Source organism: Mercenaria mercenaria, chromosome 3, assembly GCF_021730395.1.
Source record: "Mercenaria mercenaria strain notata chromosome 3, MADL_Memer_1, whole genome shotgun sequence".
NCBI lineage: Eukaryota > Metazoa > Mollusca > Bivalvia > Venerida > Veneridae > Mercenaria > Mercenaria mercenaria.
The window spans coordinates 27,589,455-27,616,365 of NC_069363.1; the positions used below are offsets into that span (position 1 = coordinate 27,589,455).

A 26,911-nucleotide genomic window follows, 5' to 3' on the forward strand; every position below is an offset into this window, starting at 1 on the left:
AATTCAGATTAAAAAAATTACTTCCATGATCTCATTTCATGTTGTATTTAAATATCTGATGAATATGAAAAAAAAGGAATACATATAGAAACTCAAAATGACTTGAAACTAGCATTTACATACAGGCCCAAACTCTGTCTAAAAGGAAGATGAACCTCTTTGAACATAATAAATAAATATTTGTTATTTGTGATTTGTTATGGCAGAGATTTGTCCATATTCAACTACAACAAAATCCCTTACAAACTGTATAGTATACTTGTATGATGATAGCATATAATCCTGTATCTACCTTTTTCTTCTGAAGTTTTCATACACTTGTGGATAGAAAGATATGGACCATGCAGCAAAATACACCCAACCTATAATAGCATTGATTGTAACCAGAATTTTACTGTTCACCAGGTCTACCCTCACAAACACATCTTCCAGGCTGAAATACACAATAAGGACAATAACTTATCAATTTTCATACATTTCTAGCAAAATAAGATAGTTCTGCTAAACATAGAAAGATAAGACACACATGGAAATACTGTGAAATTATTACTTTTCAAGGGGGATTAATTTCCATGGATTTCATGATTGTGATTATCCATGAAATCCAAACCCAATAAACAAACCAAATTAAATAGAAATGAAACAACTGCTGTTCATTTTATGTTCAAAGTTAAAATCCATTGAATTATATTGCCGCAAAAAAAGCTGCTGGGCAAAACCACTTAAATTATGCCCGTAAAATTAAATGATTTCACAATGCATTAAAGAAATAGCAAATATTAACATTACTCCATATTTATACATGCACAGCTAACAGGTGATGTCATAATTTTAGTTTCTTAATCATTTTGCTGATTATGCCCTAATAATCAATAGAGATCATTTCATTTTGATTCGCACAAGTGATGTTCCTGCAGTTAAAGGGTTGTTCTGGAACAGTTTTTGTATTGTAACATTGACCTTTAACCCACTGACCTGAAAATCAATAAGGGTCATCTACTGCCAATGTGCAACATACCTGCCAAGTTTTAAGGATTCTCATATGTCAAAGGGTTTTCAAGACATTGTACAGAAACATGTGTTTGTACTTATAGTCACTGTGACCTTGACCTTTAACCCACTGACCTCAAAATCAAGACCCCTTCTTAAGTTATTGAGCAGAAATAAAATTACTAACAGATGTACTTATAGATATGACCTGTCCCACCATATTAAATGTACCTTAGAGGTATAAAAGAATTATACATACTCTTTTAACTCTGTCGAATTTGACTCTAATCCTATAATAAGGTGACCAGGGTTATTGCCAGTGATGTTAACATTTTTGTCTACTTTCTTATTTGCTTCCAAATGGAGATCCAGCAATGGGTCGACATAATTATCTGAACCCTGGGTATCTTCAGCTTTACCATTACCAATCTGATAGGTAAATCGTAGTGTAGTCTCGTTCACAACTGGTAAACTGTAAGTAAATAAAATCAGTTACCGAGTCACATTTTGGTTTTAACCCTAACCCTGCTAAATTTCTATAATGAACTTGTCTATCATCCAATTTGGACAGTACCATTAACTGTTAAAAGGGGTGCTTATCAAAAAGAAACTAACTGAAAAACGAACAGTGCAGATCATGCTCAGACTGCACAGATGTGCAGGCTGATCATGACCTACACTGATCACAAAGGCAAAACCAATTGTGTCCAGCATGGTAAGGGTTAAGTTTATCACTATTTTAAACAGTATATGAATTTTCAGTTCTGCCACAACATTCAGTTAACTGAACAAAAGTTTTTGTAAGCAGCTGCCAATTTTCCTATATCAGTCAATGGCATTATCACTTCTTTTATTCTTTTCTTTCTTTCTTTTTTTTTAAATCCATTTCCTGTTGAAAGTGATAGCATCTGTCAGGTCATCATAACATCACTTAAGTTGAAAATCAAGCAAAGATACGAAACGAAATTGCTACATACTTGGATGTGAGTTTAATGGATGACGTGCGATCAACAACAATCTGTATATCATTTTCTAAGAACTGCAGTTCCACACACAGTGCTGAAATATAACAGGTGTATGTTATGTATTCATAGTACATTTTTCAATGATGAAAAAATATACATTTGGTGCTGAAGTGACCACTCTTTATTACTAAGGCTGTTAACGCACACCTTCAATTAAAAATATTTCTATGTCTGTAAAGACAGATAGTTGGACAAATGTTACAGGGCGAATTTTAATTGGTTGATTCAGCTTTTCGCATACCCCTGTCAAATAGAAAAGAGTACTCTTATTTACTTATTAATTGGCAAAGCTCTGGCAATTTAAGGCCACAAGAGGTAGAATTTACTTTAACTAGAACTGTCACAGGAGTGACTCATACCCCCACCATACGGTCTTGTCACAGAAGAATGGCAACCATAAGGAATTTTAAAAATACTTTGGAGTACTTCATCCTGGGCTTCCACATATAAGTAATACTAGTATAATACTAGTATAGTAATACTAGTAAATATATTAAATCTCTAATATTAGAGATACACTAAAAGTGAATACAAAAAAATGTCTTACCGACCCATGTTACCACGGAAAAATGTTTTTATTTTTTACATAGGACTTATAATACACAAGAGGACCATGATGGTCCTGAATCGCTCACCTATCCCCACATGACCAAGTGTTGAACTGAGTATGACGTCGTTATTTCTATTATTTGACATAGTGACCTAGTTTTTGAGCACATGTGACCTAGATATCATCAAGATAAAAAATTCTGACCAATTTTCATGCAGATCCATTGAAAAATATGGCCTCTAGAGAGGTCACAAGCTTTTTCTATTATTTGACCTAATGACCTAGTTTTTAAAGGCACGTGACCCACTTTTAAACTTGATCTAGATATCATCAAGGTGAACATTCTCACCAATTTTCATGAAGATCTCGTGAAAAATATGGCCTCTAGAGAGGTCACAAGGTTTTTGTATTTTTCGACCTACTGACCTAGTTTTTGACCGCACATGACCCAGTTACGAACCTGACCTAGATATCATCAAGCTGAACATTCTCACCAGTTTTCATGAAGATCCATTGAGAAATATGGCCTCTAGAGAGGTCACAAGGTTTTTCTATTTTTAGACCTACTGACCTAGCTTTTGACCCCACGTGACCCAGTTTCGAACCTGACCTAGATATCATCAAGGTGAACATTCTGACCAATATTCATGAAGATCTCATGAAAAATATGGCCTCTAGCGAGGTCACAAGGTTTTTCTATTTTTAAATCTACTGACCTAGTTTTTAACCCCACGTGACCCAGTTTCGAACTTGATCTAGATATTATCAAGGTAAACATTCTGACCAATTTTCCTGAAGATCCATTGAAAAATATGGCCTCTAGAGAGGTCACAAGGTTTTTCTATTTTTAGACCTACTGACCTAGTTTTTGACCGCATGTGACCCAGTTTCAAACTTGACCTAGATATCATCAAGGTGAACATTCTGACCAATTTTCATGAAGATCCATTGACAAATATGGCCTCTAGAGAGGTCACAAGGTTTTTCTATTTTTAGACCTACTGACCTAGTTTTTGATCCAACATGACCCAGTTTCGAACTTGACCTAGGTATCATCAAGGTGAACATTCTGACCACAATTCATGAAGACCTCATGAAAAATATGGCCTCTAGAGAGGTCACAAGGTTTTTCTATTTTTAGATCTACTGACCTAGTTTTTACCCCCATGTGACCCAGTTTCGAACTTGTCCTAGATATCATCAAGGTGAACATTCTGACCAATTTTTATGAAGATCCATTGAGAAATATGGCCTCTAGAGAGGTCAAAAGGTTTTTCTATTTTTAGACCTAATGACCTAGTTTTTGACCCCACGTGACCCAGTTTCGAACTTGACCTAGATATCATCAAGGTGAACATTCTGACCAATATTCATGAAGATCTCATGAAAAATATGGCCTCTAGAGAGGTCACAAGGTTTTTCTATTTTTAGACCTACTGACCTAGTTTTTGACCCCACGTGACCCAGTTTCGAACTTGACCTAGGTTTCATCAAGGTGAACATTCTGACCAATTTTCATGAAGATCTTGTGAAATATATGGCCTCTAGAGAGGTCACAAGGTTTTTCTATTTTTAGACCTACTGACCTAGTTTTTGATGGCACGTGACCCAGTTTCGAACTTGATCTAGATATCATCAAGGTGAACATTCTGACCAACTTTCATAAAGATCCCATGAAAAATGTGACCTCTAGAGTGGTCACAAGCAAAAGTTTACGGACGCACGCACGCACGCACGGACGGACGGACGGACGACGGACGCCGCGCGATCACAAAAGCTCACCTTGTCACTTTGTGACAGGTGAGCTAAAAAGTTAGAAAAATACCTAAAATATTGAAAATCTATAAATAGGATTTCTAAAAATAGACTAATTCCTGGAATTTAAGGGGAAGAAACTCAGTACAAAGGTTAAAAAAAGGTTACTTCCCTTTGGCTCTAAGCCAATCAGAATAAAATATAGTGAAAATACATCAAAATTAGCCTTAAATTCTAGGTAAAAGGGGACACAATTCAAGAAAAGTAGTGTCAGAGTTATGCACCTTGTGTCACATGATGTGGGTGATAAGGTGGAACATCTATTTTCAGTCTGAATCAAATCCATTCAGTAGTAATTGAGATATAGTGAAAATACATCAAAATTAACCTTAAATTCTAAGTAAAAGGGGACATAATTCATGAAAAATTGGTGTCAGAGTTATGCACCTTGTGTCACATGATGTGGGTGATGAGGTGGAACATCTATTTTAAGTTTGAATCAAATCCATTTTGTAATAATTGAGATATAGTGAAAATACATCAAAATCAACCTTAAATTTAAAGTAAAAGGGGACATAATTCATAAAAAATTTATGTCAGAGTTAAGCACCTTATGTCACATCATCTGGGTGATGAGGTGGAACAACTATTTTAAGTTTGAATCAAATCCATTTAGTAATAACTGAGATATAGTGAAAATACAACAAAATTGACCTTAAATTCTAAGTAAAAGGGGACATAATTCATGAAAACTTGGTGTTAGAGTTATGCACCTTGTGTCACATGATGTCGGTGATGAGGTGGAACATCTATTTTAAGTTTGAATCAAATCCATTTAGTAATAACTGAGATTTAGTGAAAATACAACAAAATTAACCTTAAATTCTAAGTAAAAGGGGACATAATTCATGAAAACTTGGTGTCAAGAGTTATGCACCTTGTGTCACATGATGTGGGTGATAAGGAACATGTATTTTAAGTTTGAATCAAATCCATTTGGTAATAACTGAGATAATAGATTTCGGGACGCGACAGGACGGGACGCGACGTGATGGGACGCGACAAAACTGACTCCTATATACCCCCCTCAAACATGTTTGGTGGGGGTATAATTAAAAACAGAAGGAATAGATTGAAAAACTTTTTGAACAACCCATGCACAATTAAATGGACAGCGTAAAATTTAAAAACTTGGATGACTGTATGTTAAGCAGCACAGTATAAACTGTCACCTTGGTAATTAATCCGTAATTAGCAAGTGACGCTAAAGTGCTTGCGCGTCACGTCCTTTAATGTTTGCAGCCAGCCGACTACAATGTCTTAAACACTTTTGACTGGATCCGTATGCTTTTGACTACTTCTCTAGACTTTTTATTTAAAGCATAAGAAGACTTTAAAATAAAATGTTTTAATTACTTCAATCTGGTTCAACTATTTTGCGCAACAGCCATTTTTGCATGTTTTAAAACATTTTTGCATAAAACATTGTTTGTTAAAGCTTTGCTTTAATGGATTGTTTTATTTCAAAAGACCATGTCTGGAAGCAGATTAAAACAAACAAAAAATGGTCATTGCATTTAATGAGACATCACAAATGAAGCCAATATAAATAATTATTATACTTTCTTGACTTGTAAAATTTACATGATGCATTTGACAGTACGACTGAAACAAGTACAGAAAATCTGCTTGGCAACCGATTTTATAAAAAAATTGGTCTGGCAAACTGGCCTCTCCGATTGTAGTTATCGGTCATCATAAAAAGAAACTTTCCAAAATTAAATTCATTTAGTTAACATCGGAAAAGAATACATAACTTTACAAAACGTAGTTGCTTATTGCAGTAGATTGCCAGAGAAATGAAATATCCACATACACTGATCAGTACCATGATTAGGACAGCCGACCAATGGGATCTTTTGGTACCCTACACATGGAAAATTTGCTTGATCCATGGAACATTTTTGCTCATAATTTCCTTACTATCAGACTTGTTTTAATAATATGAAAAGCGTTGAAGACAAGAACGAGAGTGCTTATCTAGTCAGACATTATCAGTACTTTTTTGAAACACTGCCAAAATCTAATTGTTCACAATAACCTAGTACCTACTATTTTGGTCCATGGCAGAGCAGAGTACTTTAATAAAAACTGAGGATTTGTGGCAGAGACTATGTGTCAAGTAAATCACTTTGACGCATTGTATTTTTTAAAAATCTGTCAAGTAATGAGAAAACACCACAACCAAAAGTACCTGCCGTAAATATGGTATCTAAGTCGCACATGTTGGCTTTAAGACTAGTTAGATAACATGGTGCTAAGAAAACAATGCCCTGGCAATTTTATCTTTGCAAGTATTTACTCAGAAAAACATTGAAATTTAGACAAAGTAACAACCACATAAAACACTGAATGACACACTAATTTCTTTAATCAATTATGTTTTACAAATATATATACGTATAATACGGTAGCCGAGGTAGCACCAATGTGACGTGTAGTAGGATGTGATTTTGTTTCGACTGACCGAGCTTTCAAAGTTTCAAAAGCCCTGCCAATATGATCAAAAACCTCAACTGTGATTCACTGGACAAGTGTCATACACACAGCAGGCTTACCATGATGTACAAGATCTGCAACAATCATGTACACACCAGCACAGACAAAATTAATTCCTCCGAAACAGCGATGCTAGAACCAGAGGTCAGCAAAAGCTATTCCAGGAGCACATTGCTGACCAGATACTGTTCTTTGGGAGAACAGTGAGGGATTGGAATCTCTTCCCCATCACCACAGTATCTACAAAGACCCTGGAAGGCTTCAGGCGACTCCTTGTAACCTGACACACTCATTCATAGACATGACAGCAGCTGTATATACCGGTACTATAGTTTATGACAGTTTTCATTGTTTTTGTTTTATGTTTGTTTTTTGTTGTTCTTGGTGGGTTTTTTTACTGGAGTCGGAAGGATTCTATTCACCACCATGTGCCTGATTCCCTGAGCTAATTACGTTCTTTCAAGATCTCAGCTCTGTGGCGAGATGCCCCTATCAAGATTTATATGCTGATATGATTTAGTTACTGCATACCTTATAATTTGTACCTAAAATAGTTTAACCCAATCATATTCGCACCTACCGATGAACCGTTATAATTTAATATTTTAGATGATAGATTAAACGAAATAAGCACTTATCTTTCATGAATTCCTAGAAAAGAAAGTTCTATCTACTGACATGTTAATTACGATAGTTTTAGGCTCTAATTACGGAAAATACACAAATTTAAGACAAATTACACACTTCCATGATCATTGTACTAATTAAGGAGCTTGATTTTGTCATAATCATTGAGCGCTCATTAATTACATTTGGGTAAAAGTTTATAAATACCAGGGCAGTGTCACGAAGTGATCAGAACCTGCCTGGCTACCGAGGAGTCAACAATGTCAAAGTAAATATATTAAAGAATCTGCCAAGCTACCGAGAGAATAACTTCACTGAAAAATAAATATTATAAAATATTACCAAATACTATTGGGTTCTTGACCTCTTATCATAGTCTGAGTTCTTACTCAAAACATTGTGTTTTGTTTAAGTTCCACGATGATAGGAACTCGACATCTGGTGGTATTTTGGTAAATCTTATGTATGGTATTCATCTCAGGCATTGTTTGTTGTGAATCACCATACAACAAGATCCCATCCACTAATTTTGAGTGCTCATCATCAGTTAAATTGAGATAGATTGATTACAGTTAGTTCGCCAGTTCCGACGTTTCGCCGGTTCCGAAGAATTCGGAATTAATATTGAGTAAACAATAAGATATCAATGATCAAACTATTGCTTTATTATCCTCAATTAACAAGTAACTATTCCTAGAAATTTCATCTCTAGGAGTTGTTTTAAAGTTAAACAAAATATGAATTACATACATGTGGTAAGTTCAGAATCCCAAAACTGGAGGTTTGCCATTTTTCAGCTGGAGCTGGGGTCTCAAAACTCAGCCCTTTTTTTATGGTTTTGGGGAAGGGTGGTGGGTCCTTTCAGAAGGGGAAATTTGCGTCGTAAAATACCAAATTAGGGAATTTTTTATATATATAAAATAAAACAACACAGATTGAGTAAGATCAAGGCCTCCCCTGGCTCTTTCACACTTTTAGCCATGACTTAAGCCAATGGCAAAATCTTGGGACCATTTCATACCCTAAAGTGCCAGAATTAGAAGCCATTATTTTTTTAAAATCTCTATTTCATTTTATACTTTAACCAAGCAATTTGCCCTTGAACCATTTCATCCTAATATCACATTGAATAAAAAATAGTTTTTAATCTTGTCATTAAAATGTTTAAATCATTTTTCAAGAACAATTTCAAAGCTGAAGTAATTGCTCAATGTATGAAAATATTCCTTTAATAGTTTGCAATTTTTGAATTATCTCCCTTTAATGGGCATTTTTCACTACTTAGATGTTTATAAAGCATTAATATTTAGTTCTTTATTTTTGACCTTTGTATTTCAAACTTAATATAAGGTCATTTATCAAAAATAGAGTTGTCCTTTTTTATTTTATGACCTTTAAAAAGCTTTTTAAATGCTTTTAATTGCATTATATATAAATCTCAATTTACAATCTAGTCCATACATATAACTGTATAGCGAAAATACCACCTAAAGGTATGATTAGCACTTTGTTTTGAAGCACTTGGGAGGTGCTTTAAAAAATTCATCCCGTGTATCAATGCTTTACATTGGACAAGTGAAAGAACCAAACGCACTGCTTTAGTTCATTTGTATAGATCTCAAACTTTCTTCACTGATATAAATTTAATGAACGCGAGTGAAATGTTGGGCGGACCGAAATGTTTACGCGTAGACTGAAATGAACGCGAAGATTTCAATCGCGTCGATTGAAATGAACGCGACCGCAACTGAAATCATTTCAGGATCCCGCAAATTATTTGTGAGCCGTTCGACTTAACAATATTTCCAGATTTTTTCGTTCATTACTTCCGCAAATCGGCTTGTTAGAACGCATATACATTCAGACCTATTAATCCATCGGCGGTGGGAATTTTCGCTGATAAAAACGATTTACAATTGGGGAAGTTTTTAGTGCAGTTGGGGATAAAAGTATATTATTTTGCCTGGGGAATGGGGCCGAATTTCGGCCCGAAAATCGGCATAAAAAAGGGCTGAAACTGGAGGTTTTTTATCGACATAAATTAAGCGCGCGGACACATAACTTTGAGACAAAATCCAACATTTTAGGCCATACAATAACGCATAAGTCTACCCCAGTAGAAACAATCCTCATAACTCTTGATATGAATTTTAATGTATTCAGAGTTATGCCACCTTTTTACTTACATTTTTAGGTTAAAGTTTTAAATAATATTCAATATATATCTCTGTTACATTCAAAGCTACTGACTACAGGTACTATGCCCTGTTTACTGGCAAAGCTTTAACTCGGAGCCAATCACTGAGGAAAGTTGAGCACTCACTCTTGTTCTAACTTAAAACTTTCTTAACAGATTAAATTTGTTGAAACAAAGTCTCATGTTAGGTCTGAAATGGTGGTGAACATACATTAACATTATTCTACTCAAGGACTGGAAAAAAAACGAAGCTCTACATTAATCAGAACACAACTCATAAATTATGTAAACTCCTTACCCCACCCACTTTTGTGATCATTAATGATTTTGTTATGAAAAACAAAAAACAGAAATGCATCAACATGTATTTACCCTTACCAAAATAATGTAAGTTGATGTTATCAAATAAATGAGTGTATGTTTTCATCCAATTTTCAATAAAATAAGATCGATTTTTGGAGCAAATTAATTTGGTAAACATTGGAAGAAAATGGTGTAGAGTGGTGGAACCTATGCTCGCGGTATTTTGTAAATATATTATCCTTTTAAGAAGCAAGAAAAGATTATTATTTCGATTTGCCTATGCAAAAACATAAAGTTATCCTCCTTTTATCGAAACATATTGTTGATGTGCGTCATCACATGACTTAGTCGTCTTGTGAGCTATCGACACGGCATACGTGAAAATGTGAAATTTCGCCCTGAAGGGAACCTATGCTGGCGGTATGATATATCTATCAAACTAAGAATGAAACAAAATTTCAGCAGGCTAAAAATGAACAATCAAGCATATGCGAGTATAATATTTGGAATATTACTCATTTATTATGTGAAAAACAAAAGAAATGAGGATAAAAATTAGTATGTGCCTCTATGTGTATATTTCTCTTACAGAAATGGAATCACTATTAGAACAAAGCTTAAAAACGTATAATAATGCAATATAAAAACAGAATGTTCAAGAATTAATGATTCAAACAACGACAGTGATTAACTCACTAATGTTTCCTACACTTTTTTGGTGTGTAGGATAATTACTCCTCCCTACATCTCAGCAAGAGCCATTTGGACTTCGTCAAAATACTATGATCAACATCGATCTTTTCATGGTTCGACAGGCACTCGTAGTGTAGCCAGGCGTCACATTCATCACATATTGCTCTTAAATGTATCTTATATCTGAATTCAATACATGATTTCTAAAAGACTATCTTTAGCTGGGTGATTTTGACGTATTTGTCTGAGATTTGTGTGACGAAAACAGATTGCGTAAAATGTATCAGTTGCTGTATACGTCACATGAGCGGCACGCGCGGCTATCGCTACGTTTGTTGTAAAGGCATTTCACAACTGGTCGGTGTTGAACTTAGTATGATGAAATATTTTTATCTGTGCTTCTGCAGAGAGCGTATTTATCGAAATACCGCGAGCACAGGAATACCGCGAGCATAGGTTCCACCACTCTAACTGAATGGGAAGGGGAAGTAACATTCATGTTCTAAAAATAGTAATGGGTTGGTTTTTCCAACAATTATTTATGCGATTTTATTACTGAACAAAACTTTTCTTCGAATAATCAAAAATTTATTTCAGCTAGGAATTATTTCTTCTGACTGGGAGTTTTTTTGCTTCATATTGGTAAAAGAATGGAGCCTAATTGGCAAAGGCCCTGCTTGTCTAATCCCTTATCAAAACAATCATGTTATCAAAATTCACCTGTGAAAAGCAACTCCAGCTAGCCAGCAACCTCCGGCTACGTGTGTGTCAAACATGTATAATACACAACAGTCCATGACACTTTGATTTACTGTGTAAACATATCTGGCACTCCTCGGTAATTATCAACCCAGTCATAATATTGTTTTGTTTTATTTTTTGAAAAGCTGGAGAATTATGGTTTTAGTCGGGAGGTGGGAGGCAAGGTGAAAAAATCGGGATTTTGACCCTCCCGCGCGGGAGATCACATGTATGATGAATTATATTGCGCCAAATGTGTGTAAATTGACCGTGTCCAAGTGACGCGTTTTGAAAGAAAATTTTACATGAAGCAGTTATTTTTTGTAAGAAACAAATTCCATTTCTTTTTTCTATCAAATTGTACTTTTATTTTGTCTGTATTTAACACTGAATCTTCAGAAGTTACTAAACATGTGTATTTTACAACGTCTATCTCTTTTCTCCAGTTCCCACGGATGTGTTGATGAAATGCCATATGGAAGAGGTATCCAGAGGGGGGATCCAAAAAACAGCTGATTCCATTATTCTTTGCAAGGCATAATGTTAAAAACATTCACTCACAGGAGTCTGAAATTCTATCAATAAGACCATAGAAGTCTATCTTTACAAAAAATACCCCCTATATAGTGTTTATTTTATATATATAGGGGGTATTTTTTGTAAAGATAGACTTCTATGGTCTTATTGATAGAATTTCAGACTCCTGTGATTCACTTGCCTTCTTGAATTAAATTCTAATGAGCCAGTCTGCTTTCAAGCTTGTCTGTTTGTCTGCCTGTGCAGTATTAACAAATGTTAAAATTGTAATATCACCTGACATATATTTGCTATGCAACTATAGGCATTTTAACACATTTGTAATATTTTTGGTTTGTTTTAGATGTCATGTCCAATTGCAGCAGAACCCCTCCCCCTCTACACTGGTCTGCACAGAGTATTATTATTAAAGCTACACAAAAGAAGCCATTAAAAGTGATAAAGAAAATCAAATTGGAAGGCTGTCAATATTGATTTTTAAGTTATATATTAATAAATTTCATGATGGTAGTTTTGTAACTATAGCATCCAAGGATATAGACTTCCAGGATTTGAGATTTCTGAGAAGACTAGGTGTAAATGATGAAGTATCAGTAGAAAATATAAATTGTCAAGGACCTGTATTTCAGTGTTTTCTTGAAAGAAAGAAAAAATGACATTATATTTGTTACATGTTATTTTTCCATTTTATATATTACCATATAGGGTTTTCCTTTATATATTACCCTATAGGGTTTTCCATTTAGATTGTGTTATTTCCATTTGTGATGACATTCTAGCCAAAGTTTGTTTCATACTACATTATTCATGCTATATAATTTATACCAACTTTGCTTTATGTAAATGACACTGTCACAGGTAGAATTTTAAACATGTTTTGCTGTAAATGATATGTATGAAATAAAGGCATACACATGTAAAAAAAGTGGTTTTTATTCTTGAAATACATAAAACATTGCATCCTCAGACTCCAAAAACAGCAGACTAAAGCCGTCTTCATAGCCCCCATGTTCATGAGTACCTGGTTTATTATTAAACATACTTCAATTAGCATTTCATAGGCCATGGATGAAAGCTCTGGCATGACTGTTGCTTCTCATTGTACCTTTTTTTACTGACAAAGCCACCATATCCTTTTTAATATATTAAAATTCACATTTGAACTGACAAACAGGAATTTAAATGTTTAAAATTTTAAGATTCAGCTGACAGTCTTTACTGAGCTTGGCCTTCCATGCATGCTTGATGTGAACCCGTTAATAGCTGGCATTCATACCAAAGCAAGACAGCATTATCTTCATACATATTTGTATTAGATATATTACAAACCTACCTTTCACAAAGTGTTCATTGTTGCTTTTATTTAATAATAGTCTTACTGTACTGGTATTTTAACAATTTTTATTGTCGTCTCAAACATAACTTTCTATGGGGTTGTTTTTTCCAAGATGATATAATAACAGAACAGGCTTTCATATATATTTTGATGTGTACTTTGATTTGTATTTTGCACTTATGAACACTTAAAGAGTGTTGAGCTATCTTAAATAATTTGTAAGTTTCCCTTCGGGTGCCCCTCGCTTAATTTACATGGAAGTATAAAAATACGACAGAACCGGCGAACATGCAACGGAACCGGATAAATCGGCTGCAAGTAACTTCATCTGTTTTTTGTAAATACTGATATATTTGACAACAAATAAATACTGATTTTAATAAAGGACTTAACACCTAATTAATATGTATTGTAATATTTACAGTGCAAATCGCTCTCTTTAATTTACGCGCATTGTTATAAAATGTCCGTCGGAACTGGCGAAACCAACTGTAGCATTAATTATTTTATATTTCACCAATCATTTTAAAAATCATTTGTTTTCCAATCAGTCGGCAAGGAAGCCCATAGGAAAATTATATTATATTTCATATCCTGAGCAAGACCGTGCACGCTACAGCTCTACAGACTTTTCTCGTTATTCCGAGCCCCTAAGCCGGTTTTTCAGTGCTGGTCAGTAGAAGATTTAAGTTTCAAAAGAGTTTTTGCTATAGTTTGGTACTCCAACATCTAAACTTATAAAATCTCTATGAAGAAAAATTCTAAGGATTTTTGTAAATGAATAATCTAGGCTTTCACATGATGACCCTAACCCTCTGAAACAGCCAGATTCTTTCTCGTTAAAACCGAGACTTGCAATCATTTGTACTAGCTCTGAAAAATTAAGGCTTTTTTGAAAAAGTTCTTTGTTAAAATTAAGAACAGATATATTATTGTGTTAGCAGACAAAAAAGTTTTAAAATAAGTGCTTTCTGTTTTCTGTAAGAAGGTTATATATTACCCCAATGATTTTAGATAAGCAAGTTTTGTGCCAAAATTTTCTGTTGTGCATATTTCTATTTTAATGCAAGTAATTCTATTTTCTTTATCTGTCATATGATTTTTTACAATATACATAAAATTTAGAAACAGGAAATAGCTGCAAGTGCAAATTTTCCAAAGGCTCGGATCAATAAGGCTCGGAATTACGAGAAAGAGGCATACTTGGTTGATGATGATGATGATGTTGATGATGATGAATACGATATATTAACTATTGTGTTGTATGTCAGTTTTGAGCCATTTTATTAAATATTCTTATGAAATATAGTAAGCAACAGATTTCATTATCATATTGCTGATAAAAAATAACAATTTGTAAAGAAAGAGCAAATGACAACTGAAATGAAGAACAATGGTCATAATTTTAAATTTGTGTTAGCAAACTCTTACAAACGTCTCATTCATACGAAAAACGTATTCGTAAATGTACTTGACTTCAGCTTGAAGTTAAATATCAAATAATTTACCTGTTTTAAAATACAAAACTGCCACAATAAAGTGTTTGAACGACATTGTTGTGTTCTACTTTGTTTACCTTAATGCTTATTAGTCACATGATCAATCACATGGTGCATAATTGTAAAGCTCTTGAAAAAAAAAAGATAAAATTTCACACCTACTTCCAGTTTAAGGTGCCTTTGCTTAAAAGGTTTTATAACAAACTCACATGAAAGTGTGTCTAAAACAAAAAATTATGACAAACTGGAAAAATAATGAAACTATTTATACATTATTATTTTTGAAGATCTTAAGCAACTCAAAATGGCTGCCTTGGTCCGAATCACAAGGTGAGAGAAAATGAATTTTGACCGTCATTTTCTTACTCGTAATCAACTTTTTGTGAGAATCGCTAGGCAATCTACTGCTTTAACACCCTTGAAAATCAACTCTACGGGTTGAATTACATCATCGTACAGTACTGTTTTCATTTTTCAAGCCCCACCTGTTTTGTTTAGAACTGCAAATTTTGTTAACTTCGTTTTGAATTATGTATTAAATCGGTTGGTCATTGATGCACATTTCATCGATAAAGAAGAAAAAATCTGTACGACTGTTCACGAGTATTATCATGAACATCAAGGATTGTATGTTCCATAAAGAAACCATACGATTTTAATAAACCGGAACGAAAACATCAAAAAGCCATATTAAACAGCTAAATAGATGTATATACGGACTTACGTTGGATTTTATCCTATTAAAATTACATTTGATGACAAAAAAGATTGTGCAAATAAAATTTAAATGATCATAGAAGTGTCTTTCGGTAATGCCTATGTAGATCGCTAGCAAGACTTTTCGACCCCAAGACATTTCAACCTCAAGAGACAATTTGACTCCAAGACATTTCAACCCCAACTCCTTGGACATCTCGACCCCATTTAATGATATGCCTGAAAACATCTAAGAATGCCGTCATTATTATAATTAAGCTTTAATCTATAGATAATTGAGCAATTTCAATATGTAATAACACTTAATTAGCACTTAAAATGTTAAAATACGGTTATTTTCGTGAAAATAAGAATTTCTTTTTACGAAAATGAGCATGCAACTATTTCGAATCCTAAATTTCAATCCTCAAGGAATGATTTTTATCTCCAAAGAATATTAACTTCAATACATATCCCCTTATTTCTAAATTAAAGAATCTGTATTTATAATAACCTTAATAATAATTTAGTAATTTTCAATATGTAGAACTATACAAGATTTAAATAATCTGATAAGATTTTTACAAGACATTTTGTATAACTTCTATCATTTTAAATTCCTTGTAATTTACAAGACTTTATATATGTCAAAATTTATAAATAATGTTTTTATTCAAATAACGAAAAATTAGGTGAATTTTTATTAACGAATACAAATAGACACGCCTTTAATTATTACGTAAAAATTTAAGAACAATTCTGATTATCTATCTTAAAATAATCTTTATTAAAATATATTTTCATACTTGGTGTTTATTTATATTTTCAAATCATCTAAAGACTATTTTAGTACACGGCTATATTAAAAAAAATAAACAAAGATTATTTAAATATGGCCGATTTCGCTGATTTTAATTATGAAAATAACTTTAATAAAGTCACATCTTTAATACATCTTTATTTATTTATTTATTTCAACCAAATATAAAAAATTATAATGTAACTCAAAGAAGTTTAAGATGTCACCATCTTCATTACATTGATATTTGAAATCATACCGTAGATACCCATGTATAATGCGCACCCGTGTATAATGCGCACCCCCGATCTTAGTCCAAAATCCTGGGAAAAAAATAAATAAAAATTTTTGGTCAATTTTGAGGTGGATGGAAAACGAAAGTAGAGTTTACATCGACACTGGCAATAAATTTTATCTCCGCGGCGGAGAGCAGCATCGGTCTCACGGTACTATCGATTTTTGTTTTCTCGAAAATAAAACCAGTAAATTATTGTTATATTTATTGTTTTACCTTTTTTAATTCACTATTTTGAATAAATAAATAGCAGCTGATTCAATATTTCGGAATGGTATCTTTCAAAATGACATGAGCTTCTCAATTCAAACTGATAACAAAAGGTGTGATAGTCTTTTTGTCACGATCATAAAGCCAGTAATTACCGGCAATTAACATGTCACCTCGTGTCAATTATGTTGTTCACAGTTTGATCTCGGGTAGAGATAATTCTCTATCTTTAATTAGTATCATAATTTTTGTGATTTGTAAACATTTCTTTCGTCAAAATACTTTTAAATTTATATGAAATTAATTTTGTTTGAAAGAAAAATAAACAATTCGATCTTTTACGGAACGTAACGGCAATCTTAGATTTTAGCGGAGACAGTAAGTGCGGGGAGTAGTTTCCCTTTACCAAAATGGCGAACATCGGTAACAAACTTGTTTTGAAGTTGGAAAATTGTCTATACCTGTGTATTATGCGCACCCACGATTTGGGGGTGGTCCCGGGGGTAAAAAAACTGCGCATTATACATGGGTATCTACGGTAATCAGAAAAACGTGATCTTTTGATTGGATTATCACACCTTGATTAATTGTTTGTTGATATACAGCAAGTGTATATTTATCTGCAGTGCGCATTGCAGTTAACAATCAATTAAGCGATTGTGGTGACATCGGATATTTATAAACATGTGTCAACATTATCTTTAATTTAGGCAAAAATGTAAAGAAAACAATAGGAAATTAAACAACACATTGATCCATATAAGCAAACACTTACTTTTGTCTAAATATAGAATGACAGGTCATTAAAGCCTAATCACATACTCCCACGCTTTACTTTAAATCATTGCGACATATTATGTAGTTCCTACTGAACTTATATATTTCGTAATCTCCCTTGTGTGTGTGTATTACTGTGTTTTTGTCTGTGAACTAAACATCTTTTTTTCCATATTTGTTCTTTAGAAGTTGTTATTAAACGTGAGTTTATCATGTATTTGTGTTAAAGGAGTAAATGAGTTCCCACTCAATACATATATACAGTCGAACTTCGATGGCTCGAACTCAAGGGTCCCGTTGAAATTAGTTCGAGTTTTCCGTTGTTGGAGCTATCCAAATGGTGGCCATTTTGAATTTGGGAATTCGAGGGTATGATGTGTTACAAACCTTACATCGTAATATATTGTCATATTGTACCTAAATGTGTGTATGATACGATGATAAATAAAAAACGAATGCTGAAACTATCTTTATTATTTATTTTCAAACATGACATAGATACGAAAAAAAAAAAACACACTGATAAAACACTAATATAATTTATAAGAATTTGGTGAAGACAGCATCAAATAGAAAGACATGAAAAGCAAACCTTTATGAATTATAGTCCAGCACAAATATTATCAAATATATTGCTTTCCAGTAGCCGACTTAGCTATCCCCCCATTTCTGGGTCCTTTACTAATTTGATCAGCTATGCTAAAGTTGACATCGGATCTCCTGTTTTTATGCAGAAAAAATAAAGACAGACATTGCTACATTATTTTAAATAGTTTTATTCATATTAATCAAAGCCCCATTAAAGCATTGCAGTGAACAAAAGTCACTTTGTTTAATTTGTTTGTCGTATACCGACACTATTTACATAAGCGTGTGAAAGTTACGCATACGCTGGTTAAAGGGGAAGCTTGGCGAATGTCAGGTAGAGGTGTGAAAATTTTTGTAAACACAAGCCATTCCAGCGACAAATTGTCAGTTCGACTGAATAGGTGTAATTATCACTGTAATTAGGCCGAGGGGACCGCCAAATGAGTTCGAGAGTTCGAATTTTCGAAGTTCGAGCGATCCGAGGTAGAACTATATAGAATAAAGAAGGCATAAATTCTGGACCGGGCGAAGAGTTCGAGCGATACCGGGTGTTCAAAAGATCTGAGTTCGAGCCATCGAAGTTCAACTGTGCATGTATTTATTAACAATTGATTGCACTTTTCTTTTTTTTTTGCAGGTTACTACCGGAACTAGTTTTGGCTTTATTCAAATTTATTTGTATATCCTCATGTAGTATTATATAATACCTTGGGTGAATAAAGTTATCTGTCTGTCAAAAAAAAATCTGTCTGTCTGTCTGCTTATTTTCGCATTTAATGTTATTTTCGTAAGCAATTTTGACGCACACATAAAGTATTTGCTTTACAGAATACAGAATATGATTTTTGTTATTTACAAATTGCTCTTTTCTTTTCTATGAACGACATTCCTTCCAGTTGTAAAATATCAAACACGAAATCCCCATTACTGCAAAATATAAGAATATATGAGTACTGTTCTGTTAAAAACGGGGAACAATTATTATCATACTCTATATCTGTAAAGAAAATGTGGCAGCCGTATTACTTTTTCCTATATTAAATATTTTAGCAAATACACGTGATTTAAAGTATGATTTTAGCAACTTCAAGCGATTTCGGTTACACATTAAACTGGAATCCACCTAAAAAACCGGGATACACCGGAATACATTTTCCATAACCGGGATACACCTGTATTTTGTAAGTTAAATGTATTTTTGAAGTTTTTTTTGAAATAATTCAATCATATATATCATAAATGAATAAAATACGAAAGGAAAATAAAATACGTTCACGCAAAATTTCCATTACCGAAATACACCATTATTTTATTATGGTATTTTTGTAGGGTTTTTTGCAGAAATCATTCGTGTATAATACAAATTATACTAGCAGTAAGTTTCAGAAGGATGAATAAAATTCTTTAACGCAAAACGATTTTATAAGAGATTGAAATTCAGCGACCACGCGGGAAATTACCATAACCGAAATACACCCGCATTTCTTTAACAAATGGTATTTTTGAAGTGATTTATGACTGAATTCAAACATATATATCATAAATTATTACTTTTTAAAAGGAAATTAAAATACTTTTGCGCGTTACATCTTGTACATGATTGAAAATCGGCGTGCGCACTGGAAATTTGTGCATTCGGAATTTCCATGTCCTAGATTCTCTAATGTACACAGGTATTTCTTTAATAAATCGTGTTTTTAGGGTTTATGATAGAATTCAATCATATCTCAAATAAATAATTAATTTACAAAAGGAAAATAAAATGCACAAAACAATTTTACACAAAGTTGAAAATTTGTTCAGCGCACAGGAAATTTGCGCACTCGTGGATGAACAACAATCGCCATAATTTTGTTAGCTTTTAAATTAAATAAAAGCTTATCATATTTAACTGCACTTACCTTAAGCTTGTTAGACATTATTTGTCACATGTCACTTGTGTGCTTACAAATATACTGATTAATTTATATAATCAATAGGTGTGATAATCCAATCAAACTCTATCAGGACTAATTGGAGGCACGTGTTTGTTACGCCGCATATATTCAAAGGACATTAATTGTGCTTTGGCAATAAATGCAGTAAACGTTTTTATATTCATATAAAACATGATATAATTCTTTTAAAAACTGATTTTTCATAATATATTTTCATCTTAAATTATCAAATTAAACATGAAGAAATAATTCAATTAGTTCCAATAATAAACTTTCCGGTCAGCGCAGTTTATTCACTGACATGTATTTTGTGTATGATTCATTTAAAAATAGAATGTTTATATACATCTATATATTAATATTTTCTAAAATATGCAAAATGGAAAAAATATAAAATGAAAACACAACTATTTCTGAGGGGTCGAAATGTCTTGGGGTCGAAATGTCTTTGGGGTTGAATTGTCAAAGAAAATTAAATTTTGGGGTTGAAATGTCTTGGGGTCAAAACGTCCAAGATTCTGTAGATCTAGCTCGATACCGAAAGACACCGTGAAATGCTTTAAAAGTATGTTAAAAGATTGTTTAAAATTAGATGTTTTATACACAGATTATGGTGTTATGAAATATTAAAATTATATTTGATGACGAAATTGATTGTGCAATTAAGATTTTATTGATCATAAAAATGTCTTTCATATATAATGCGTTACGTAGCTTATGTGTCACCGAAAGACACCGTGAATCACTTTAAATTCATATGAAAAGATTGAAATTGTTTTATACACTGTTTTATATACACTTTGCACTTTTCTCTACTTTGCATTTACTATCAGATTTCTGTGTGCAACCTCAAGAATGCCAGCAGCAAAACAGTAAAATAGTAAAATACTGTCTACAATCATGCACATAATATTGATATTATTTCTTTGTAATAGCAAGAACACCTTGCATCATGGAGATTGGTAGTTTACAACTTAAAATATCTCTCTTCTTCCAACATATTTAGCCAATAACTAAACCCAAGGATAAATCTACAAAGTTTCTACCCCTTTTTAGAACTATATATGAGAATATTTTACTGCTTGACAGTAACTCATAATATCATGTTCTACTATTGCACATGAATACCGGTAACCTTCTTCATGCACTATCCTTTTGTGATCAGTCACCTTTTACATAACCGAACCAGTATTAAAATCAATAAACATATTCATAACTCTGTTACATATTCTTGTTTGTCATGTAAAAAACAGATTCATTGATATACATGGGGGTTCACAGGGGTACAGCCAAACCCGCGCATGTTTACATATTGCTAAATATCTCAAAATTGTTCAGATCTCCACCCATAAATCATATATAATTTCGTTTGTCATGAAAGGACACATTCATTGATATATATATAGGGGTCCCCAGCACAGGGATCCGTCACATGCTATGATAGAGGGGTAAAAGTTCTTTTAAATGCTTTTTTAAATGAAATTCAAGAGAGAAAAAAACATTTAAAGGAAATTTTACCCCTCTATCATAGTATGTGACTCTCTTCCAAAAATTTTCACTCAGGTAAGCGATCTAGGGGCATCATAGCCCTCAAGTTTTACCTTAAATTACCTGTAATGTTTTTTTTTTTTTTTTTTTTTTTTTTTTTTTTTTTTTTTTTTTCCCCACATGTTTGTGTTTCTCAGTTATTGTTACTTACTCAACCCATTCCACTGAACAAACATCACATCATCAGAACATCTTTTAAATGTTTTGTCTTTTGCAGCAAGTGTTTCTTTGTCTGCTGACATCTCTTATATATGTTTTTCAGGCCATTCAGACAGACAACATGCAGTGTTTGCTCCCAGTTACCTAGTATTCAAAATGAACGCTACAATTCTAACAGAACTTCAATAACGAGGACAAAAACGGCCCATTATGTCAGAACATACCCAACTTTACTTGTTTTACCTGATGGATCAAGCATTACAGTCAGATATGAAAAACCTAGAAGAATAATCAAAGTAAGTTTAATACTGTATTCACTGACAATTGTTGGGGTAAATTATTTTTGCAGTAGACCTTTATAATTCTGTAGAAATGTAGTGTTTGTAAAAAATAATTATGTCTTCCCCAGGAAACATATTGTTTTTGCCCTGTCTGTCCTTCCGTCCGTCCGTACGTCACACTTCATTTCCGAGCAATTACTGGAGAACCATTTCACCTAGAACCTTCAAACTTCATAGGGTTGTAGGGCTGCTGGAGTAGACGACCCCTATTGTTTTTGGGGTCACTCCATCAAAGGTCAAGGTCACAGGGGCCTGAACATTGAAAACCATTTCTGATCAATAACTAGAGAACCACGATTTTAGGGTCACTCTGTTAAAGGTCAAGGCCACAGGGGCCTGAACATGGAAAACCATTTCCAGTCAATAACTTTAGAACCTCTCGACCCAGAATGTTGAAACTTCATAGGATGATTGTTCATGCAGAGTAAATGACCCTTATTGTTTTTGGAGTCACTCCGTTAAAGGTCAAGGTCACAGAGGCCTGAACATTGATAACCAGTTCCGATCAATAACTTGAGAACCACTTGACCCAGAATGTTGAAACTTCATACTATGATTGGTCATGAAGAGTAGATGACCCCTATCGATTTTGGGGTCACTCCGTCAAAGGTCAAGGTCACAGGGGCCTGAACATTGAAAACCATTTCCGATCAATAACTAGAGAACCACTCGACCCAGAATGTTGAAACTTCATAGGATGATTGGTCATAAAGAGTAGATGACCCCTATTGATTTTGGGGTCACTCCGTCAAAGGTCAAGGTCACAGGGGCCTGAACATTGAAAACCATTTCCGATCAATAACTAGAGAACCACTTTACCCAGAATGTTGAAACTTCATAGGATGATTGGTCATAAAGAGTAGATGACCCCTATTGATTTTGGGGTCACTCCATTAAAGGTCAAGGTCACAGGGAACAGGAAAACCATTTCCGATCAATAACTAGAGAACCACTTGACCCAGAATGTTGAAACTTCATAGGATGATTGTACATGCAGAGTAGATGACCCCTAACGATCTTGGAGTCACTCTGTGAAAGGTCAAGGTCACAGGGGCCTGAACATTGAAAACCATTTCCGGTCAGTAACTTGAGAACCACTTGACCCAGAATGATGAAACTTCATAGGATGATTGGTCATGCAGAGTAGATGACCCCTAACAATTTTAGGGTCACTCTGTTAAAGGTCAAGGCCACAGGGGCCTGAACATGGAAAACCATTTCCAATCAATAACTTTAGAACCTCTCGACCCAGACTGTTGAAACTTCATAGGATGATTGTTCATGCAGAGTAAATGACCCTTATTGTTTTTGGAGTCACTCCGTTAAAGGTCAAGGTTACAGGGGCCTGAACATTGATAACCAGTTCCGATCAATAACTTGAGAACCACTTGACCCAGAATGTTGAAACTTCATAGGATGATTGAACATGCAGAGTAGATGACCCTTATTGATTTTGGGGTCAGTCTATTAAAGGTCAAGGTCACAGTGGCCTGTTCATGTAAAATCATTTTTTGGAAATAACTTGAGAACCACTTGACCTACAGTGTTGAAACTTAATAGGATGATTGAACATGCAGAGTAGATGACCCCTATTTATTTTGAGGTCACTTGATCAAAGGTCAAGGTCACAGGAGCTTAAACAGTGACTTGAGAACCATTAGGCCAGGAGTGTTGAAATTTAGCGGGATGACTGGACATGCCAAGTAGATGATCCCTATTGCAGCCAACCATCAGTGTCTCTTTGACTTTCGCTCCTGACCCCTATTGTCTTCTTGCCTATAGGACTTTGCATTGGGGGAGACATGCGCTTTTTTACAAAAGCATTTTCTAGTTATTGCTTCAGTCCTTTTGAAAAATTCAGTCATTTTGACTTAGGAGACACTTCACTTCTGAGTCATATCCTTTAATGCCAGCCATTAGGCAAGAAGGCAATTGCACACCATTCTTCATCTAGCTGGCAGCATACCAACCTGTGCCACCAGAATCCTGGTGGGATGTAAAAGACTAAATTTTGATGAAGAATTAAAACGTTTGTGGATTAAAATCTATTTTGTGTTTAAGATTTTAATCCACATTCTACAAATAAGTTGTTTTTTGCAAAATTCAAGGAATCTGTAACATTACATTATTTCACTGTAAATTATATCCTTTCAATGTGTTTACAGACATTTAAACATTTTGTGCCATTTTGTTGCAGTTACCAGTAGACCTTTCCACATTAACAGATCAAGAAAAAGAAGCCAGGATAATGATATTTAATCCACCAAAGAAAACTGAAGTTAAAGAAGACATTGAGGATGATTTTAATGTTAATGAATATACTCAAATGTTCAGAAAGAAGAGAAAATGATTGTAGGAGATTTCAGTGCTAAATGACAGCAGGATTGGTTGGAACGCATTGCAGATTGGAATTGTTACATTTTATTACATATTTATGTGAGTTACTAAATAAATAGGTTAAAATTCTTGAAATATATCAAATATTTTTTTCATTGGTACAGAAATATTTATGGATGAAGTTTGGTTAAAACCATTGAAAAGACATGAAAAAAATGTGTGTTTTACATGTCATTGTATGGTCAACATATATTTCATTTGTGATCCCCAGATATAGGTAGTGCATTTTTGCTCATAGAAATGCCACTCTTGAAAATATCTTGCCTGATGATCATTCATAGAAAGGTATTTAAATTTTACCCTAAAATAAACAAATACCTTGTGACTAGTAAAAGAAAAACAAAATACAGTTAGTTTCTCATGGCCAAGTACTGTTTTGTCTGAAATGTTCTTTTCTACAGATTGATTCTTGAATGTATTAAATAAAGAAAACAAAATTGAAGAGCTCTTTAATCCTTCTACTCTGACCTGTAGCATCATTAGTTGTATAGAGGTAGATCTATTATTTGAAGTTGTGCACCTGAGTTTTTATTAGGAATTTAACCATTCTGACTCCACCCCATTCCTAAAACAAGAGGGCCATGATGGCCCTATAATGCTCACCTGAGTTTAGTTGCTTTGCTTAAGCTTCACTAACAAAACTAGGTGAGTAGGTCATGGTAAAGATTATTCAGATAACTACTGAATCTTTTAAAAATTAAACTGGGGTCAAATTTCTTTGCTGTACTTCAAGATAAGAAAGTAGTCAGGAGTCAGTTAAGATAGTAAAAATGAGTTGAAATAGTATCTAAAATTATAAACGTGGTCCAAATTTTATGCTGTACCTTCAAACAGAAAGTAGGTCAGTAGGTCATGATTATACAATTCAAGATAATATTGAAACTGGTCCAAATTTCTTGACACTGGCTTCAAAACAAATGTCGGTAACACAAGGACCACCGGGGAGTGGCCTACATTGACCAGGGTCATGATTGAACAACCTTTGGTAGAGAACCACTAGAGCAACACAACTAAATATCTAAGCTCTGACTTACATTTAGACAAGAATTGTTCAAGGTTTTCCCTGTACAATCTATTTAAACATGTACCCCCATGGGCGGGGCCAATATTGACCCTAGGGGATAGTTTGAACAATTTTGGAGAGGACACACTAATGATGCTACATACCATATCAAAGCCCTAGGCCCATTGTTTTGACAAGTTTTCCCTATATAAATCTATGTAAATTATAAAATAAAGAAAGGGCATATTCACTAAAAGATGTTGAACCGTCGATTTCAGGGACACAACTAGGTGCCAGTACATCATTCTGACAAAGTTGGTCAAAATCCCCCAGTAGTTCTGAGAATGTGATGAAAACGTTTTCCCTTATAGTCTAATAAATCCATTGACCAGGAGGGCCTATTATTTGACCCTAGGGGATAATTTGAACAATTTTGGTAGAGGTACCTCTAAATGATGCTACATACCAGTATCAAAGCCTAGGCCTGCGGTTTTGGACAAGATAGATTTTCAGAGTTTTTCTAATTTAAGTCTAAAAACCATGTGACCCCAAGGTCGAGGCCATAATAATTTTAACTTAGGGGGATAATTTGAACAATCTTGTAGAGGACCACTAGATGATGCTACATACCAAATACTAAGCCATGATACTTGGTTTTGGACAAGTGAATTTCCTAGTTGCCATGGCAAACCAGAGTTCTGTAGTTTGGAATTCAATCTTTGAACATTTTTAAAGAAGACCATCTTGGAACTCCCTGTGAAGTTTCATCAAAATTGGCCAGGTGGTTTAGGAGGAGATGATGTTTAAAAGAAAGGTGGACGGCAAGGTAAGGTAATACAAGTCTTGCACTGTAACATACATGACCATACAGTGACAGGAGGTGGGGGACACTAGTGTCCTATCAGCATACATCTAGTTGCATATAGGAAAAAAAAACATGTAGATGTCAGTGAAACTTCTCATAGTTGTAAATTTGCCCATTTTTAGCCCAACTTCAAAGAATAGGTAGAACTATTGGACTCGCCCATGTGTTTGCATTGGCGTCGGCGTCCCGATTTGGTTAAGTTTTTGTATGTAAGCTGGTATCTCAGTGACCACTTGTTGGAATTGATTGAAACTTGACTCGCTTACTCACTGTGATAAATTGACTTGTACCGGTTTCATAACTCTAATTTGCTTTTTGACAAATTATGCCCCTTTTTTACTTAGAAATGTTTGGTTAAGGATTTGTATGTAAACTGGTATCTCAGTACCAACTAATGGGAATGGATTGAAACTTCATACACATATTCACTGTCATGATCTGACATGCATTGCACAGGTTCCATAACTCTCCTTTGCATTTTTAC

The 26,911-nt window shown here is 34.0% G+C and overlaps 2 protein-coding genes across 4 annotated transcripts in view; one reads left to right on the forward strand and one right to left on the reverse strand.

Annotated features, from left to right (window-relative positions):
* Window positions 1–14,904, reverse strand: part of LOC123525214 (cystinosin-like) — a 30,642-nt gene extending 15,738 nt beyond the window's left edge. For both annotated transcript variants that reach the window (XM_045304082.2, XM_045304083.2), the window contains exons 1-4: window positions 14,822–14,904; window positions 1,968–2,049; window positions 1,250–1,462; window positions 293–433 (exon numbers count right to left, since the gene is read on the reverse strand). In XM_045304082.2, the coding sequence (XP_045160017.1) occupies window positions 293–433; window positions 1,250–1,462; window positions 1,968–2,049; window positions 14,822–14,867 (482 nt within the window). In that variant the 5' untranslated portion in view covers window positions 14,868–14,904. The remainder of the gene's footprint in view (window positions 1–292; window positions 434–1,249; window positions 1,463–1,967; window positions 2,050–14,821) is intronic.
* On the forward strand, window positions 7,752–25,001 carry LOC123525215 (39S ribosomal protein L55, mitochondrial-like). Of its 2 annotated transcripts, none has more exons than XM_045304085.2 (3): window positions 7,752–7,774; window positions 21,925–22,117; window positions 24,360–25,001. In XM_045304085.2, the coding sequence occupies exons 1-3, from the start codon at window positions 7,767–7,769 to the stop codon at window positions 24,510–24,512; spliced, it is 354 nt and encodes a 117-aa protein (XP_045160020.2). In that variant the 5' UTR covers window positions 7,752–7,766; the 3' UTR covers window positions 24,513–25,001. The 2 variants fall into 2 exon arrangements, with proteins under 2 accessions (XP_045160020.2, XP_045160019.2); XM_045304084.2 differs by lacking the exon at window positions 7,752–7,774 and adding an exon at window positions 14,986–15,142.
* Window positions 25,002–26,911: the final 1,910 nt, after the last annotated feature.

What these genes read in the sequence shown, in the direction of transcription:
- LOC123525215 (XM_045304084.2), top strand. Translation starts at nt 15,117, where the DNA reads ATGGCTGCCTTGGTCCGAATCACAAG. An exon ending in GCCTTGGTCCGAATCACAAG is followed by an intron (nt 15,143 to 21,924) that starts GTGAGAGAAAAT and finishes TATGTTTTTCAG; the next exon opens with GCCATTCAGACAGACAACAT. An exon ending in AACCTAGAAGAATAATCAAA is followed by an intron (nt 22,118 to 24,359) that starts GTAAGTTTAATA and finishes ATTTTGTTGCAG; the next exon opens with TTACCAGTAGACCTTTCCAC.